Here is an 18,482-nt window from a genome sequence, read left to right on the forward strand (position 1 = left end):
TGCATTGCATACGCGCAAGGGATAACATTTAGCATACTGTTAGGCTACTGCTAACTTACAGAGGGGTGTTAGTTAGCAGCTGCAGCTGTTAGAGGACTGTTATTTTTAAATTTTTTGGGCTTTTCTACCTGCTGCTTATTTCTGTTCGCCTGGTACTTTTGCCCAATTTTCGTACAAATTTAACATGCTCCTTTAACGTGACGTCACTGCCACTGAACCAACGGCCTCACCAGCAGCTGCCCCCGAGGCAGTGTGACCGTTCATTTTTTATAATTAATTGTCTCATATTAAAGGGGCGATAAAAGAAAAAGCATGCATTCAAGTTTTTGGACCATTTCTATGCGAATTTTGCAGGAATTTGGTCTTTTAGGTCCATCAGAACTATATCTATGGTAAGGTTAAACCAAGGATATTGCAGTCAACTATGAACCATCGAGGTGCTGCTGCAGAGGGGGCTGAAAACAAAAGCATACATATTTCTGGACCACATTCTTGCATATTTGGCAGGCAATCGGTTCTTTAGCTTCACCAGGACTATATCAATGGTATGGCATGACCAAGGATAAGAAGGAACCATTGGGGCGTGGCAAATTTGGCTGAAAAATAGAAAACCCGCCATAGCTCGACTCTTTATTTCAAATAATTTAGGTTTTACTTAAATTTATAATTTGCATATCTCGATAAATGAAGTACGATCTCGGGAAAAATGTGCGTTTTGAAATCGTGGAGGTCAGTAAAAGGCCGAGATCTTTGATGCCAATCGATAGAATTGATTATTGCGATCCTAACGCACCATGCCCTTTGAACACCTGCAAAGATAAAACAAAGTTAAGAGTATTTTCTTAAGTATGCGTAATAAAAGTGAATGCCCAACTAGAAGATACTCTAAACCTTGTGAATACTCTACAATAGCCTCAAAACTTAATTTACTTAATAAATTCTCACACGAAATATAGTCAAAATAAAAACTATATATATCAGTGAGTTTCCGACTAGGATATACCCTAAACGTTGTCAATACTCTTCAAAAGCTTTCGCACTTTATTTACTGTATAAGTTGAAACACGATATTATGGTAAAAAGAAGACTAAAAATAAGTAAGTGCCTGACTAGGAGATACCATTGAAACTGTTTGAACTCTACTTGCCTATATACTTTATTTGGCGTTCTGACACTAATTAAGTGTATAAGTTCTGACACGAAATATACTTAGTAAAAAACAGGATACTGAATCTCGTATCAAATGGCTTTCATGGTAACGAGACAAGTTACTGTTTCATTTCAATTTTAATCAAACTTGAAACATTGAAACTCTTTTATGAAATAATTCTACACTTAAAACCAATCAATTTAAATATAGTTTAAATAAAAAAAAATTATATCGTATTTTTTTCTCGAAATACTTTGTAGAACAAGAAATAATTTCTTGTCAAAAAAGTTGCTCGGTGCCGCCGTCTTAAATCTGTTGGTACCAGTTCTAGACTTACTCAGAGAGGCTCTTTTGGGCAGTCCACAAACTCACAAAGCCCCATTGGCAGCACCCCGCTCACCCGCTCAACAACCATATGCACAACTCTCTTCACCTTTCTCTCGGGCCGCACTCGCCGTGGACCATGTCCGTTGCCTGGTAACCTAGTTTAATAAATAATTCGCTATTTTTGCTTTTTGCCTCTCTTTTATATTATTTTTTGTTGTTGCCGCTCTCTTTTTGTCTTCGGCAAGTCATTCATGTGTGCAATCTGTGGGTGTGACTAATTCAATTACAACGCCCAATTGTGCATGCCTCGGCGCTTGCACGTCGTCTAACAACATGCACCTTCCCTCCCCATCCCTCTAATTCACTCTGTGTGTGGACCGTGATTTTTCATTTTCATTTCACGCTTTCTCTCTCTTTGACTACCCCTCCCCCCCTCACACTGAGCTGATAGGAGTTTGGGAATATGTGTGAATTTCATTAGGTCTGCTTTTTTGGGCTCCTGAATATCGCGCTTTCGATTCACAGTTGCCCGCGTTTCGTGTCGCGTTTGTCATTTAATTGTTTTTTGTCACACGAGTTATCCTTTTTTGGGGCGTGTCGTGTTCAAAATTGAAATTAACTGACAGTCGCCCTCTCATCTATAAATGCAGTTGGTTCAGTGTGTCATTCCCTGGAATTGGATGGGTAATCAACGTGATTTGCAGCCAGGCGAGCGCAAAGGAGGCGTGAGAGCTACCGACAAAACGTGTGAAAATGGGTGGGTGCTGAATAGGGAATGGGGTGTTTATGATCAAAAGAGGTTATCCAAGGTCGGCATTAACTAACAGTACTTATAGTCGGTTCGACGGAGACGTGGTATATAATGGGAATTGACAGATATAATAAGGATATACATTTAAGCGAGCAGGAGTGAAGAGATAACATTTTTAGAAGGATCTATGGATATATATTATTACTAATAATAATAGTATTAACAGATATATAGATGATTTTATTTAAATATAGATATATATGAGAGTGTCACATGATATATGATATATGCGAATGTAGTAAAAACATTCAGCCAATAACAACTGTCGGTAGTTTGGCTCATGATTCGACAACATGTCACGCCTTTGGGCATAAATAAATCATTTCAAAGAAAGCAATTGCTTTTAAGATATTTAAACACGCTTTACGAGATAGTTAACGAAAGAAAATATATTTTATGCAACGAAATGTTTTTTAAAGAAATTTGATAGTTTGAAAGTTTAGAAAATTCTCCCAACCTGCACCAATAAGACCTCGCATTATCAGCCAGCATTTATATCATTCAGTAGCTTTTTGATATCATCCTTCTCGGCTGCATCCACATAATTCTGTCCACCCGGCGTGGTTCCCTCTTTATTGGCGCCCTGGTCCAATAGAAATTCAACGCATTCGGTGTGCCCCTCCCAGATGGCTGCCAGTATGGGCGTTATATGATACTTATCCAGCTTATTAACATCGGCTCCGATCTCTACCAGATACTTGAGCATCTTCAGCTGCCCAAAGTCGGCGGCATAGTGCAATGGGGTTCGACCGCCAATAAATTCGTTAACATTTCGATTCGAGTTCTCGAATGCCATTTGCACGGCATCGATCTCGCCGTTTTTGATAGTCCAAATTATGTTTTCATCATTCTCACACATTTTGCTGACTTGATTAAATAAATGTTGCTCACTGAATTTGAAGCTTACTGAGATGAGTGGAAATAACGAGAGAGAGAGGGAGAGCTTGTATGTGGTTCGGCTCTGTGCTACATCTTTTAACTTCTGCTCTTTTTCTTGGAATGCATCACTTAACTATTACAACCGCCTGGCAACGCTTTGTGCCTCTTTCGAGTGTTCGAAACGTTTCTCACAACAGACGCCGCCACTTCCTACAGCCCCAGACATGGGCATAGCTGGCGGTGCTATCAACACCCAAGCATCTTGATGATCTGGCGTACACATTGCGAAACGTGATTTGTAAGGTCATCATTCAAAAGGTATCGAGTGTGCGACAGTCGGACAGACAGACAAATCCCATGCCCAAATCCAAAGAAAACCCAATGAACGGCAGCCAACAAAAATTAAAATGGTTATACATTCATGTAATTTAACGAACTGGCCACAAAACTAAACTAAACTAAAACGAATCTTGACTTCAGTCTAAAAGATGCGGCAATGCTTGCTGCTGTGCTTGTTGCTGCCTTGGAGGTTGCTGCTGCTGCTGCTGCTGTTGCTGTCTGTGGCGATATTGGCGATGCCAAGCGTGAGATTATCGACGATTGTATGCAGCGATGATGATGCTGATGAGGATCAGGATGAGGCACAGACCTGCAGCAGCAGCAGCAGCAGCAGCAGCAACTGCATGGGCAATGGCAATGGCCATGTCGATGGCTCCCGTAAACGGCCAAAACAATGCAACGCGCAGCTGCGGCAACTGCAACTCAAGTTCACTTTTCATGCAGCGGTGGTGCGGGCTGTGGCAGAGCTGGAAGCTGAGCTCCAGCTCCAGTCATTGACTTCAGTTATCGCACGCCAAAAAGACAAAACAGTTGCATGCCCTGCGCTCAGACAGAGCCGACAGACAGACAGACAGACAGGTTGGCAGGCCCCAGTCAGGGCAGGCAGCGCTATCTGCATGCGATCAAATTTCCAGGGCTTCTGTTGTGGACAGCTACACTCGGAGAAAACCCTCTGCTAACTACTATCACTGGAATAGATTTCATACTGTTTTGTTTTTCAAATTTCGATAACAGCTAATTTTATGACAGTCTTGACTCAATGAATCAACTTTAATTTTTATAAACCAATCAACTTAAATTAGGTTCGGTTAACTTAAGTTAATTGGCTTTTACAAGAAATTGCATTCTTTAAGTAAGCTTAAATGTACTTAATTTTTATAATTTAATACATTAAATAAGACACTCGTTTATGTCGGCCATTTAATAAATTAAAAGATTTACAGAATAACAAAAAACCCTTGAATTAGGATTGAAATATTTGTTACTAGAATTTGCAGAACCTCAAAACCTTTTTAAAGTTAGTAAACATTTTCTAAGATTTAGTATTCCATTTGGGTTTAAAACAAACTCGCGTGGAATAAGAATAAGTTAAGACATTAAGACATACATTCTCTATTTATGAATTAAAATAATCTTCAAATAAGATTTTTTCCTTCGAAGACATTGCGACCTTGCCTGCACGAAAATCATAGATTTTTCTCTGAGTGTATGGGTTTGGGTACTGCGCTTGTGGTACAGTGTATAGGGCACCGGCGATCATATTGAGCGTCTGCTTTTGACATTTTGGACACAATTTGAACCTTTTACTTTTTGTTTTTCTTTTTTTCTTATTCAAGTTTTGTTTTCGGGGCCAGAGTGTAAGCCACGATTTCCAGCTTAAGCGCAGTTCCAGGAATCAACAAACTCGGAGTAGCCTCATCTTCGACTCCCCCTCAGTGGATATCTCTTTGTGTGTGTGTCTCTCGCAAGCCTCTGTCGCTGCTGACATTGATTGAGAAATTGATTTAAGAAGCGTTTTCGCTGATTTTGATCTGTTAAAGCGCGCAACTGGCTGTCAGTTAGCAGCACTCGCCCCTTCCTCCCACGGCTTTTATGCGGCGTCTTTAACAGTTTTGATTTAAAAACTTTTTGATTTAATTGATGCAACTGCAAAATGGGATTTATTTGAGCATTTTACGCGTTTAACTCGCAACTGACTCGCAACTAAATCAATTCAAATCACATGCATGTCCGGTGCTGCCGCCACCCCCCCCCCCTGCCGCTCCACCGCAAATGTTGCCACAAGGTCGTTTCCATGTCCAATTTAATGGAAAATGTAATTTACAACATTTTATGAACTTTTGCAAAACTACAAAAACTCCGAATGCAAAAACGCTTCATTCACGTTGTTGTTATCGTTGTTTTTGTTTCTGGCTAACTGTAAACTTAGTTTTGGCAAATATTGTTGCACACGAATGCTAATGACAGATGCCAGTACAGTTATAGTTGTGGCATAGCATAACAGTTACCAACTTTTGATAGCCCTGTCAGAGGTAAAGTGTTTTGAGGCCGCCAAAGTTGGCTTTACTTGACCTTGATTCGGGCTTAGTTAGGTGGGGGAATATGTTTGCCAATTGTGTTAAGTGAATGATGAAAACGTAATGCAACAATTTGGGAAGTGAATTGAGAAGTTAAGATGGGATTAGTAATGAGGTAAGTAATATAAATAATTGGTTTTGTTTATGGCTGAGGCGTTATTTTAGACAAAATATACTTTTAGTGGATGCTTATGACTTAGAACTGTATATTATATGTAAAGCATTACCAAAGGAAATTAAACAGTGTTGCCTAAATCATATTTATATTAAAAATTTATAACCCGAAATTGTTTGCTTAAATTTAGAAAAATTGAAGGATTTAAACTAGCGACATTCCACTTGGTTCAGCGCTCAGACATTGACCCAATCAGCACAATTAGATAGCTGCTGTTCTTTTAGATTTTCTTTATAGATACTTTAGCAATTGTTGCTACTGGATTTGAGCCAGCGGCTTCCCGCTCGTTGGTTCGACGCGCAGATAATAAAGCCACGCATTCTCATGGCGTTGCGGGTCTAATTCAACATTTACCCGTCTGGGAATACACTTTCGACACAAACTGTTTACAATGCGCGTTGATCAAGTCAGGACAAACTTTTTTATCTAGCTACATAACTTATTCATACTATACATTAATTTTTCATTACTTTTTAACAACTTTATATTTAAACTTTTCACCTTTATTTCCTTAATAAGATTCTTAAAAAATCTTTCAGACGGATTTTGAGAATTTCAGCTTTTAATATGCTAAACCAAATGGTAACCAAGTATAACGCATAACTCAAATTAAATACGTATTTGTTGAAAACAGGCCAAGAGATACTTATCAAAATAAAACAAAGTAAAATATTTTGTTATGCTCATTAGGGAATATATTGCAGAGTAAAATTGAGAGAGAGGGAGAGGCCAAGAGCAAGCAGCCTGTTCGAGAATCAGAAACCCAAAAGACCGCAAGTTAACAATCAACACTCGAGAGGCCTCAAATAATTTATAATGTCTTAATTATTTCCTCAACATCAAAATGTGGTCAACAAATTGTTTATGAACTCGACAACTAACATGAAAACACTTCCTCCTCATAAAGACTAGGGATTGGGCGGGGGGTCTACGAAAATACGGAATGATATGCAGCAGATTAGCAGATGTGATAATTTGTTTGGTACCCATTACCGTTGCGCTCTAGTGCGCTTAATAAGGCGAGCCCAAAACTCTGGAAAAGAAAAGCGAATTAAAAACCAGCCAAGATATACCATATACATATGTATATATGTATAGCATTTGTCGAGTCTGAGGCCAAACTACTAAATTGAAAATTAACATATTTCGGCAGTAGATGCTATCGGGAGCAGCACAGACAGCAACATTGTTTGGCAGCAGCAGCAGCAGGCGGCACCAGCTCCCAAAGGTTAATTTAATTTTCCATTTTCCGGACGCCGGCAAAAGCAAAAAGGGAAATTTTTCATTTTTTAAATTGATGGCCGCCGGATTCGGAGTCGGGAGTCGGCAGTCGGGAGTCGTTGTGTCTTTCGTTGGCTTCCTGTTTGGCAATTGTCTTGGCACAAATCTCATGCCCACCGCAAATTGAAACTACAACATGGCATTGTCCTTACCGATTGAATAAGAATTATGCCAAAGGATGCCACACACACAGACACACACACTCACACACATATATATCGCTTGCTAAGAAAACTCAGTCTCGAGACACCCAGGGAGCGGTTCCATGTAGCTGGCTGTCAAGCTCTTTTGGAGCATTGTGATTAATGTGCTGCCGTTTGCCGCCTGCTGCTCCTGCCAGCTCCTGTTTCTCTTCTTGGCCTGCTGCTGCTGCTTCTGCGGCTGCTGCTGTTGCTGTCTCTGCTGCCCGTCTCCCTTTGCTGCTCTTTAGCTGCCTTTGTTGCCATTGTCTATGGCTCTAACCATTTTGGCATGTTTGTCATTTGGGAAATTGTGCGGTAGCTGTTACAGCTAAAGACAAACAGGCGGCAGGTAAGCAGCCACAACAAGTCTGTCCTGTCTCTGAAGTCTATTTGGGTTACTTCTTGGCAAAACGTATTCACATTTACTTACAATGCACACACGAATACGAAACTCGTGTTGCACCTACGTGATTCACTTTTGCCTTCTGTCTGTTTCTGACAATTACTGGAACTTTATTTTCTATGCCCGCCCACACACATCAATAACCTTTATTCTTTTACACAATTTGATAGTTCAAAATACCGAATCCACCAGTTCAGTTTAAGACTAAGACTACGAACCACTTTTGATCCTGGAATTGCCTTTTATTTCTTAAAGTGATGCGAAACCAGTTGCCCAAAAAAAATACCAAATCGAAGCCCAACCCGAGGTATATTTTATTTTTGGTTCGAAATAAAACACTTGTGAGGCAGACCCAATATCATTACGTAAGGAACTCACGGCCAATTTAGTGTAGATATCAAATTTACCCCACAACTTCTCTACGTAAATATATGATATACGCATTTTCAGTCGAACGGGCAATATAAAATTTAAAAAAAAATGTTTAATATATGATATATAAGCTCAATGAAAATCCAAGGGTTGCTGCAAATCCTGAGATTATGGTATGAAAACCCAACTCATAACACGAGCCGTAAACCTAGCCAATGACAATTTTTTTGAGGTTTTTCCCATTAAAACTATATAAAGCCAAACCGATACCAAAGATAGCTAGACAGTGAAGTCATTTTTATAAGTATGCTCAAAATACAATTACAAAAGAAAGATAGTTGGGCTCGAACAAATTGAAAAGAATTCATATTCTGTCATAAGGAATGAGGTCAATTATAATTCCTTGCTTGAACGTTGTAAGTTGTAACCAAAATGTATATTTTTCTATTAAATTATTATGTAGATATGTTCCCCACCCTTGAAAGTTCCTTTTAGAAATGAACATTTATCTCCCATTCGTAAAACTCTGCAGAGTCAAGAAAGTGGGTCTTAACTAATATTTATACCATTTACGTCATAAGCGATCAGCATTTATTCTTATTACAAAAGTCAATCGCAAAACAATTTCGCTCCATTACGTCTATTTTGGAGTCTGTGCAGCATTCCTGGCAACATTTGATTTCAATCCTGCCATTAATATGCCAGCTCTGCACCCCAAAGGCAACAGCAACCAAGACGCAGACCAACACGGAGACCAAGACCAAGACGAAGACGAAGACCGAGACGTGCAGCAGTTCAATGGCTTTAACATCCTGACGACGACGACAACAAAAACAACTGCATTGATTGCCTTCTGTAGCTGGCTTCTGGCCTCGACTCTGACTCCGGCTCTGGCTCTGGCTCGGCTCTGGCCTAATATGAAGCAACACCATTAACAGCATGCAAATTAAAAGTACTCAACAACATATCAACTGCTGCGCTACCAGACTACCAGGGATTGGCAATGGGATTGGGTTCGAATTGCAACTGCGACTGCGACTGGAGCCGACTTGTAGCTGCTGGCTGTCGGCCTGGCCAGCAAATGCTGTCGAAACAAAGACTAAATGCCTAAAAACCTAAACAGGGCATCATGCGGCATTCAGACGGGCAGTCGGGTTGCGGCTGGCGGGGCACAGCTATCAAAGCTGGCGATGGTAATTGCAGGTTTTGCCGCAAACATTTTGCACCAAAACGACGCCGCTGACGTCTACCAATGCACTTCAAGGAGCTGCTGCAGCTTTTCGACTGGCTCTGTGCTGCTTCGCTCTGCTCCTCAGCGACGGTGTCTACTAAACGCGTTGAATGGTCGCTGCTCTTGACGCGCATGCGCGGCGGCCGCGTCCAGTTGGCCATGGCCGTCACTCAAGACGGCAACTGGCCAGGGCCACGGCCAGAGCCCTAGTACGAGTATGACAGCCAGACAGACAAACTGACTGACTGACTGCTCGAGTTAATGATGGGCCTCCGCAGCTAGCTGGGCCACAGCGCAGCTGACTGAGTGCTAGAAATACATCTCCACTCAAATGTCATCGAGTTCAGTTCTTGTGCTCGAGTAGAGCTGAAAACCTAAACTACTTGAGTTTTTTTTGATGAACTGTAAGAGGCGGAGGCATGTCAATCATATAGAAGAATTTAGCAAATGCCAGGGTTAATAATACAACATTTTAAATATAATAGTGCAGAGATAAATATGAATACGATTGAATACTGGAAGAGAATGATATTTAAATTCGAATTTCTATGAATAAAAATAAATGATATATCATACTTAATAAGTTTTACAAATATTATTGAGCTACTAAGTAGAGAAAAAAGGGTTTTTTGGAAAGGTGTTTCGGTCGGACTAGCAAGCGGGAAGTCGCTGTTTTGAAATCCAGCATATATTTGCAAATTTTATATAATGCATATTGAGCTTTTTGTTCAATAAGAAATAAGTAAAATAAAATAGAATTTTTTTTTAAGTAATTAATAAAAAAACAACGATTGTTCTATTATTTCTGCCCGCACTCATAATATTCATATCTTCTACGCTCGCACCATTTCCCATTGGCTCTTCAAGTTGCAGTTGCCATTAACAGTTACTCCACCGGGGGGCACCATTTCACAGCGAACCACCAATCGAATTATAAACAGCCTCAAACCACGAATTGCCACTCTAATGCGCACATCCAAGTATCCAAATGCACATGTCAGTTCGAAAGAAAAGAACAAAAAAAATACTATTAAAGATGCGGCAATGATAACCCAATGAAACAATGGCAACAACAACTGCAGCAGCACAAATTGCAATTGAAGTTAATTTCAGCAAATTGCATGCCAAAATGTGTTAAAGGGAAGACATTCCCGAGCCCAAAAGCCCAAAAGAGAACCCAGCCCAGAGAAGCCGGCCAAGAAAAAGGGATGGCAGAAGAAATGGCGATCGCAGCGCTAACTAACTCCGACTACTTTGGGCTACAAAGAGCAGAGAAGTGCTTCTTCTTGTTGAAATGAAACAAAAAATAAAATAAAACGAGAGAGAAAAATTAAATTACAGGCTTAGAGGCGCGCACATTGCAGCTTGGCTGGGTTTTCGGTTGGGGAAGCTTGACTGCTTCCTCTGATATAAATGATGGCATGAATGAGTGACCGGCTGACTGACTGAGTGCCTGACTGACTGACGGACTGACTGACTGACGGACAACGGCCAACGTGCAGCGGGCATCACTTAAGTATCTGCGCTTGCGGTGCGCTCAAAAGCTCCGCCCACCAAAAGCCCGCGATGCAACTGCAGCAAGAGACAGGCAGGGGGCGACGGCGACGACGATGGCGACCGGCATCGGGGCGCGAGATTACTCACGCGAATGTAATTTGGCAATTGCTTATTAGCGCTAACGCGCCGCTGACTCCGGTTCCGACTTCAAGCCCGGTTACCGCTTCAAGACCAATGCACAGTGGTGCAAAGTGCAGGATGTGCTGATGAAATGAACCCAAAGTGTGAAGGCTACAGTAAATGAGTAATTGTAATAATGAATTGTAGAAAAAATATAATTTATCCTTATTAGTAAATAGATTAAATTATAAAATATAATAAATAAATTAAATCGATCGGCCTATTAAAATTGCCATTATATCAATTAATTTTCCATTTACTGTTTTTGCTTTTATTTAATTATTACTGCTTTTTTTTAATATTAACAATAATAAATAAACAAAATGACAATTTTCTGCTTGAGTTGAACCAGCGACTTCTCGCTTGTTAGTGCGCAATCGTATTTACTTTGAGCACCTTTTTCCCCACTTTGAGTTAAAATTTTTCGAAACTCCGTCTTAGATCTCACTTTCGACCCAAAAGGAAGCTTCACTTGTCGGCTAAGACAAACTCATCTATATATTTAATATAGTTTGACAGTTTGCTTTGTATAACTCAAATCGTTTTGTAAATAACAATCTACACTTAAGTTCCTTTCTTGAGACTCTTGTTGCAGTGTGCGATGGCTGCGGCAACAATCGAACCACTTATATCACCTTCTAGTTAGAACGAGCAGCGCCATTCGCCATTTGCCATTCCACTGCTCGTCTCTCCATCTTCTGCCCCATCTGCCCGGCTCTATCCCATCTCCCCGATATGCCCAGTGGTCCGTTTCGTCTGCGGCTCTTGCGCAATGCGCGATGCATTTTCATAACGCGATCTTTGATGCCGCCTGCACAGGAGACGAGGACGACAAGGAGGACGAGGCTGATGATGAGGACCTGGACGTGAACGTGGACCTGGAAGTGGCCTGAAGCAAAAGATGGCACTGTCCGATGACTGTGAATGTGAAGTGCAATAATTTTCTTTTTTATTATTATTACATTTTTCGTTCTTTTGTGGCCTTTTGCCCGCTTGAAGCGGGCTGCTGGCTGCTGGCTGCCAGCTTGTCGAAGAGTGTTGAAACATTTTCGCGTCATTTGCAGATTCTTTTAATATTATGATTTTTTGGTGGCCCTCGCCTAAACGAGATGTTTGCTGGCCAGGAATGGCCTAACGACATGACAGTTGTGGCCTCTTAAAGGCATTGCTTCAACGCGGCAAGCCTTTTGCCAATAAAAAAATTAACTTGCTAAGAAGCTTGGCCAAAAGTATGTTTCCTTGTGCCGAAAGGAATGCCGCCACAATTAAAGAGACAGAAGAAGCAAGAAATGTTAAAAGCTGTGAAGGTAACAAACGAAAAGAGCTGGATTTTTTAACTTTTTACAATTTTAGTTATTAAATTCATGGAAGAACCAAGTATTGATAAGGCAGATATATTACAGCTCTCTGGTTGCGTACATGTAGAACTTATTAGGGTCATACGCCAAGCACTCTGTAATTTTAGAGCTCTCTATATGTGGAATTTTTCTCATTCAGAATACTGAACTCTGAATATGGTTTTCCACATCCGGTTTGATTTCGAGACTTGGCTTTTCATATATTTGCAAAATGGTTATGAAACAATGCAGTTGTTAATTTGTATCTGCCCGCGGGCTAGATTTGATCTCTACTCAAAATTGGCATCTTACAGATATGGTTAGATGGATCCAAGGATTGGGGCCCAAGTTAATTATGCTTTGGGGCAGAATCGTCATCAAAAGATTATATTTTGACCAAACTATGTATATTATAAATATAAAGGTTCGGTTCAGCTGTTTTTTTTGCAAATGGTTTGGATTGAGGTTCGGATCATATTGAAAAATAAAAATTGAATTGCGAGTTCGAAAAGTTTGGTTCAAAACTTTTACTGGATAACGACATCATACCATAGCCATAAAAAGAATAGAAATTGTAATAAAAGTACCGTCAATGAAATGTAGAATATAATAGTCTAATTGTCGGTACTTTTATTATAACTATGCCAATCAGAAAAGACTTAAGGCATAATTTATGTAAAGGGTGCTTTCGATTGGCAAACAATTTGTATGTAGAGTCACGATTCCTGACTAGCTTGTTAACATGCTCCATTATTAAAACGCTCTAAGCCAGTCACAATTAAACTACCCCATTTGCCAATGCCTATGCCCAAAAATGTGAGCCTCAAAAAACAAAGCTCAAAAAAAGCAGTATTGACACCCGCCAGAGGAATATCAGAGAGCACAAGCTGGAAATTATCAGGACAATTAGAGAATCGACAAGCGACAACGACGAGCATGATGGAATCGGGCATCGGAATGTGTTGGCTAAAATGGTGGCATCAAGTGGTGTAATTCAATCTGCATATGCGGCACAAACGGACGAAATCAAAGAGCAGCTCACAATGGACCCGGGCGCAGTGGGTTCGAGCTGACTAAACAGGGTAAAGGGCAATTGAAATGCCCAAATATAAAAGGAAATGCAAAAGAAAAGAATCAGATGGAGAAGACGAAGAGTGGGAAAAAACCTAGCAAATGGCATGAAATGTTGTCAAACGAAAATACGGGCATAGATTTCTATTAAAAAATTGCGCACAGAAATCGAGAGGCATTCGAACCTTTTGTCTTTTGTAATATTATGCGACAAATTTGTTTGCCTCCTTCTCTCTCTTTTGACTCACTAGTGCTGACTCACTAGTGCTAAATCTCTCTCTCTCTCTCCCCACGCTCGAGTTTGCATAGCGACTAGCTGAAAGGCAAATTAGAAAATGGCGCTTGGTGCCTACAAAGAAAGCACTCGATGAATGCAAAGGAAAAAGTATTGAATAACATTTGGATATGCTTAGAATTATATTGAGAACGCTTTTTTCGGAAAATTTCGCTTTATCAATGGCAGAAATGTCAACGGCAGCTGCGTGTTCCCAAAAAAATAAAAAATTAAATGGAGAGAATGAAAGAACAGAACCAATTGAAACTCAACTGAAGTGCAATTGAATGGAAATGAGTACCACGCCCAGTCCCAGCTCCACGCCCAGCCCAAAAACAGGCAGCGCCAATTAACAAAGCGCGAGCAGCAGAAAACACGAGAGAGAAAAATTCTTGTATCGCTGACCACGCGAAACACATTAAAATTCAAATGCTTTGATATACCAATTAATTCTCGAGTTCTGAGGTTAGTTTCTTGGTTTCGCTACTCAATTAAATGCAACGAGCGGCGCGATAACAAGATTATCCGGCAGCCGCAGACATCTTGAGACAATATCTATAAGCCATAAAAAGTCAAGACGGAGTTGCAGTACCCAAGAAAACAACAAAAAGAAAAGATTCCTGTTCTGCTGCTGCTGCTGCTGCTGCTTCTTCTTCTGCCAAATTGGCATTTTGGCAATGAAAGGCAAATGTTGCCGCCGTCTCAGGTTCCTTCTTTCAGACTCATGCTCATCGTCCTCGTCTTGTCATTGATTTGAATTTTATGTGCACGCAGCAGCAGCAGCAGCAGCAGCAGGCGAGGGAGGGGGTAGCAGGAAAAAAATGAATTTCCACAGCCTTATTTGTCAGACCAGACACAAAACCGCCTACCCCTGCCACCGTGCGGAGCGTTACACTTTTGGCAAGCGCCCCAAATAGGATCCACATCCCCCCTTACCACACGTTACATTTGCATACCAATGCCTCGCATTGAGCTCTGCAGCTTCTGGCCAGCCTCGAGCAACTGTGGCCTAAACGCCGTGGCTGTGCCCGACTTAAGCATAGATAATCTAAAATAACATCTCCAATGGTATGGGACCTCTTCCTCAACAGCAAAACGAAAAAAATCTTTTGGCTCACAATGTGCAGTCGATTGTCGCCAACATCAATTTCTATGCTCTTCATTTTACAAGTTACGCTTTTTTTTTGGCAATTAACTCGAAACACAAGCCAACTAAATCTCATGATCAAAATATGAACGAAATATCTTTAAAATGTTTGTGTGTGCAATCGACAGGAACTGGACTAAAAAGGACTTTTGTCTGAAAATATCTTTACTACATATTCACTTATCATAAGGTTCTAGCTGAAAGTGTTGAAAAAATAAATCTATTCTCTAGCGAAATATGTTTTCATGCATTTTTCGACATTTTTGAACTAGCGACTTCATTCAATGGATCCACTTTTGCCTATTTTCGCCTGCAGTGTTTTAACAAAAAGTATTTATAAAAATATTACTTCAGCTTCGCAATAATAACTATTTAAAGTCTTAAGGTCCCAAAAAAGCACCTTCAACTCAACATTGAATCAACTTGAACTAATTAACAGAGAAAAATATATTCCTTGATAAATGCAATTGTGCAACGAGGAACAAGGTTCGGCCCCAGGCTAGTGTTTGTATATAGTGGCAAGTGTTATTTAAAAATTTGAATAATAATAATACAATTTTTTGATATCTGGTTTTTATATAAATTGTGATGGGTTAATTTAATTAGCTGGTTCACCGAATTAAAAAATATTATCAAACAGCTAGATCTATAGCTCGAATATCCTTTGTATACAGATCCGCAAACTATAAGCTCCTTCAACAAGCGCATGTTTTAATTGTAGAACATATTTCTAGCTGATCAATCAATCTACATCTCATCAGCAACTCATTTAACTAGCTCAAATTAAAATTGCTGCCAATTATTGTCGTAGTAGACCTTGAAATATGCACTGGACAAATGCGAAGTTCAGATGATGGAATTAACAATCTTTTTGGCCAAAAAACAAAAAAATAAAACAGCACTAGCAACAACAACAAATGCTAAGAAACTAGTTTGTGCAACTTACCCAACTCAAGCAGCAGACACTTTCCAGCACCGTTCCGCGCTGCCCTCCCTTCGCACCACGTGAAGGCACTACCAGTTCCAGTTCCAGTTGACGTCTCGGTTTGCCGTTCTCAGTGCACACTCCTGCGGCTTTGAGGACGGCGCATCAAGTGTGATTGTATGTGTGTGTGTGTGTGTTTACGAGTGTGTGTTGTGAGGCTTGTTAAAGTTCATTTTCGATGCAACGAGCTGCAATAATGCATAATTGTGCTCATTAGTCTTTTTGGGGCCAACGATCGTGTATGAATTTAAATTTTAGCGCGGCCAACCAGCCAGCAGACTCTTAACTTGAGCTGAGCGGGCGAGGAAGAGGGCGAGAAAGCAGCTCAGACGGACCCTAAATAAATACAATTGGACAGCAATGGGTATGGGCTGAGCGAGAGGCGACTCTGAAGTGTCGGCGCGAACTTGAAACATTTGCGCGCAGGATTTACGCGTCCAGTTAAATTTACGACTGCGCACCTTTGCATGAAATTGACGTGGCTTTTATTTTTTTTTTTTGGGCCCGCTCCCCTTCCGCTGCCCTGAACGCAGGTCAACTTGTTGGCCGGAACGTGGGCCGTGTGTGTGTGTGTAGTTAATATCAGCGAAATACTCGCGTACAAGCCTTGTTAAGTGATTAATCAGCGCCAGATATAATTTGTGTCTGCGTTAATTTTTTCACTCGAATAAAACCACCACCACCAGCCTGTGTGGATCTGTGCGGATTTGTGGTGCGGCGGCTCTGTGACCGCCAATGTGCTTGCTGGCTCTCAAGGCGGAGTCAAGTGTAAATTAGGACGTTGCAGCTTAGCGGACAGACAATCGCAGACGAACCCAACATGAACGCGCAAAATTACTAAAAGATATATGGTCCGCAGACCTGAGAATCTGCACAAAATTGAGCATATTGAGGCCTTAACTTGAATCTAAACTTAGTTAACCAGAAAGGCGGGCATTATGCAGGTAATTGCAGGAAGACATTAGTTAGGCATCATATTGGTGCTTTAGAGAGATGTGAGCTGCCCATAAAGAATGACAATGTTCAGATACAATATTAGAAAGGTAAACCAAATTCTGAAATACTTTTGGACTGTACACAAGTTAAGTTAAATAAATAGAGAATTTAAGCCTCTAAAAACATTTTAGGATATCTATTTTCTTATTAAACTACATAATTATGCTCGCTCGGGTTTCTGTCATCAGCAGACTTTGTAATCGACTTTAGGTTTGCAATCTCTTGTCCCCATTTCGAAGCTAGAACCCATTCAGAATTATGAGCCCCAAAGTGACTAATATAATTGTTAATATATTTAGCGCTGTTCACTTAAATATTTGATAAGTAAAGACAACTATGAAACTAATAAAATCAAAAGTTATACCAAATATGCTCTTAGTCTTTTTTATTTATTTAATTTACTTACTAAAAAAACTCTAGTGTAATATGGGTTAATACAGTTTATAGACTCCCTAGAGTGTTCCAAAAGCACAATTTATGTACTTTATTAGAAATTAATATATATTAGTACTGAATACAAGTAGTTTTGCCCCTTCCTTATTTTTGTTGTTGCTATTTTTCATCTAATAGACATACATTTTTCTAAATATTACCCTCTTAACTTTTTTTAACGTGTCAATAGAAATGCTGTCTAATCAAATTTATTAACTCACATTTTTCTGAAATTTATTGAAGTGCATGGCTGGGTCCATGAGTGGAAGTCGTTCAGTTCTTAGGGGGTAACTGCTCATTTGCGGTTAATCAAACTGTAGGACAAAAACCCTAACAGTAGAATCCAATAATAAAGCAAAATCGAAAGCAATATTCAATTTAAGGACATAAATTAACCATATATACCTTTATATGGAATGCAGTCGGGCGTTTGATGAAATCAACAGCAGGCGGAGCACGAGGGTTTTATAGGGTTGCATTTGAGATAAGTAGACGATGCGAGGGATTGCCCAGGGGGGTAGCAAGGAGGAGAACAAACACACAGACAAAACAAACTGTGTTTTCTTTTTATTTCGGGACAATCTTGTTATCGAGCCTAGTCTCATGTTGGGCTTGCGTTTCGGCTCTCGGGTTATATAAACTACTTCAGGTAATCTAAGGCTTAGAAATGCTAATCGCCTTTATTTTGGGAACAACGAGAGGAACAAGCAACAACAATAGGGAGCAGCATCTACCTTTTTGCTTTGTCACCGTTTGTCCTGACGTTTCGGTCTTTGATAATTGAAACCGTAAAATTATTCAGCTTTGCTGCACAGGATGTAAGCAGGAGCAGCAGCAACAGCAGCAAAGGCTTCAGCGTTCAGGTTTTCCCCTATTTCTGCTCCCTTTTACATTTTCTGCTCCTTTTTTTTTGCTTTTCTGTTTGTTGATTTAGTCGTGCGAATTATTTGTACACGCATTGTAGTGCCGCCTCAGGATCAGCAGCACGCAGCGCACACATGTGTGCTAAGGCGTCGCTGGGACACACGCTTTGCATATCCTTGCCAAAGAAGTTCGCCCCTAAAACGCTCTCTTTAAAGGGATATGCATTATTCCTTTTTGATACTGCCTCAAATTTCATAGACTGCACACCCTTTTCGAGCGGCGTCTCCCTGGCATACATGGCATATCCTGTACTTGGTCCTAGTGCTGGGTGTTCTTCTGGCTGCGTCCTGTCGCTTAATTGCAGGTTGCAGCTGTGTCTTTGATTTTGGCCGTCATCTTTGTCACCGCGGTTTGTTTGTCATCGTCGCCTGCTCTCGTTTTCAGACTCATATTTCATTTGCCGTTTGCCCA

The 18,482-nt window shown here is 40.4% G+C and overlaps 1 protein-coding gene and 2 long non-coding RNA genes across 4 annotated transcripts in view; 1 reads left to right on the forward strand and 2 right to left on the reverse strand.

Moving 5' to 3' along the window:
• Positions 1-564: 564 nt before the first annotated feature.
• Positions 565-18,482, reverse strand: part of LOC135427167 (uncharacterized) — a 203,575-nt gene continuing 185,657 nt past the window's right edge. The window contains exons 5-6 of one of the 2 annotated variants that reach the window (XR_010436002.1): positions 15,681-15,907; positions 565-809 (exon numbers count right to left, since the gene is read on the reverse strand). This is a non-coding gene — a long non-coding RNA (uncharacterized LOC135427167). The remainder of the gene's footprint in view (positions 810-15,680; positions 15,908-18,482) is intronic. The other variant, XR_010436003.1, reaches the window with a different exon arrangement.
• Positions 2,660-3,205, reverse strand: LOC135427089 (myotrophin-like). The gene has a single exon (XM_064680515.1). The coding sequence runs from the start codon at positions 3,145-3,147 to the stop codon at positions 2,770-2,772; it is 378 nt and encodes a 125-aa protein (XP_064536585.1). The 5' UTR covers positions 3,148-3,205; the 3' UTR covers positions 2,660-2,769.
• On the forward strand, positions 11,457-14,033 carry LOC135427131 (uncharacterized). The gene is made up of 2 exons (XR_010435991.1): positions 11,457-11,546; positions 13,565-14,033. It is a non-coding gene; the product is annotated as an uncharacterized LOC135427131 (long non-coding RNA).

Source organism: Drosophila montana, unplaced genomic scaffold, assembly GCF_035044405.1.
Source record: "Drosophila montana isolate Dmon_TW-CO22-7 unplaced genomic scaffold, ASM3504440v1 contig_2127_1, whole genome shotgun sequence".
NCBI classification, from domain to species: Eukaryota; Metazoa; Arthropoda; class Insecta; order Diptera; family Drosophilidae; genus Drosophila; species Drosophila montana.

Coding starts and splice junctions, on each gene's coding strand:
- LOC135427089 (XM_064680515.1), bottom strand. CDS start 3,147: ATGTGTGAGAATGATGAAAACATAATTTGGACTATCAAAAACGGCGAG.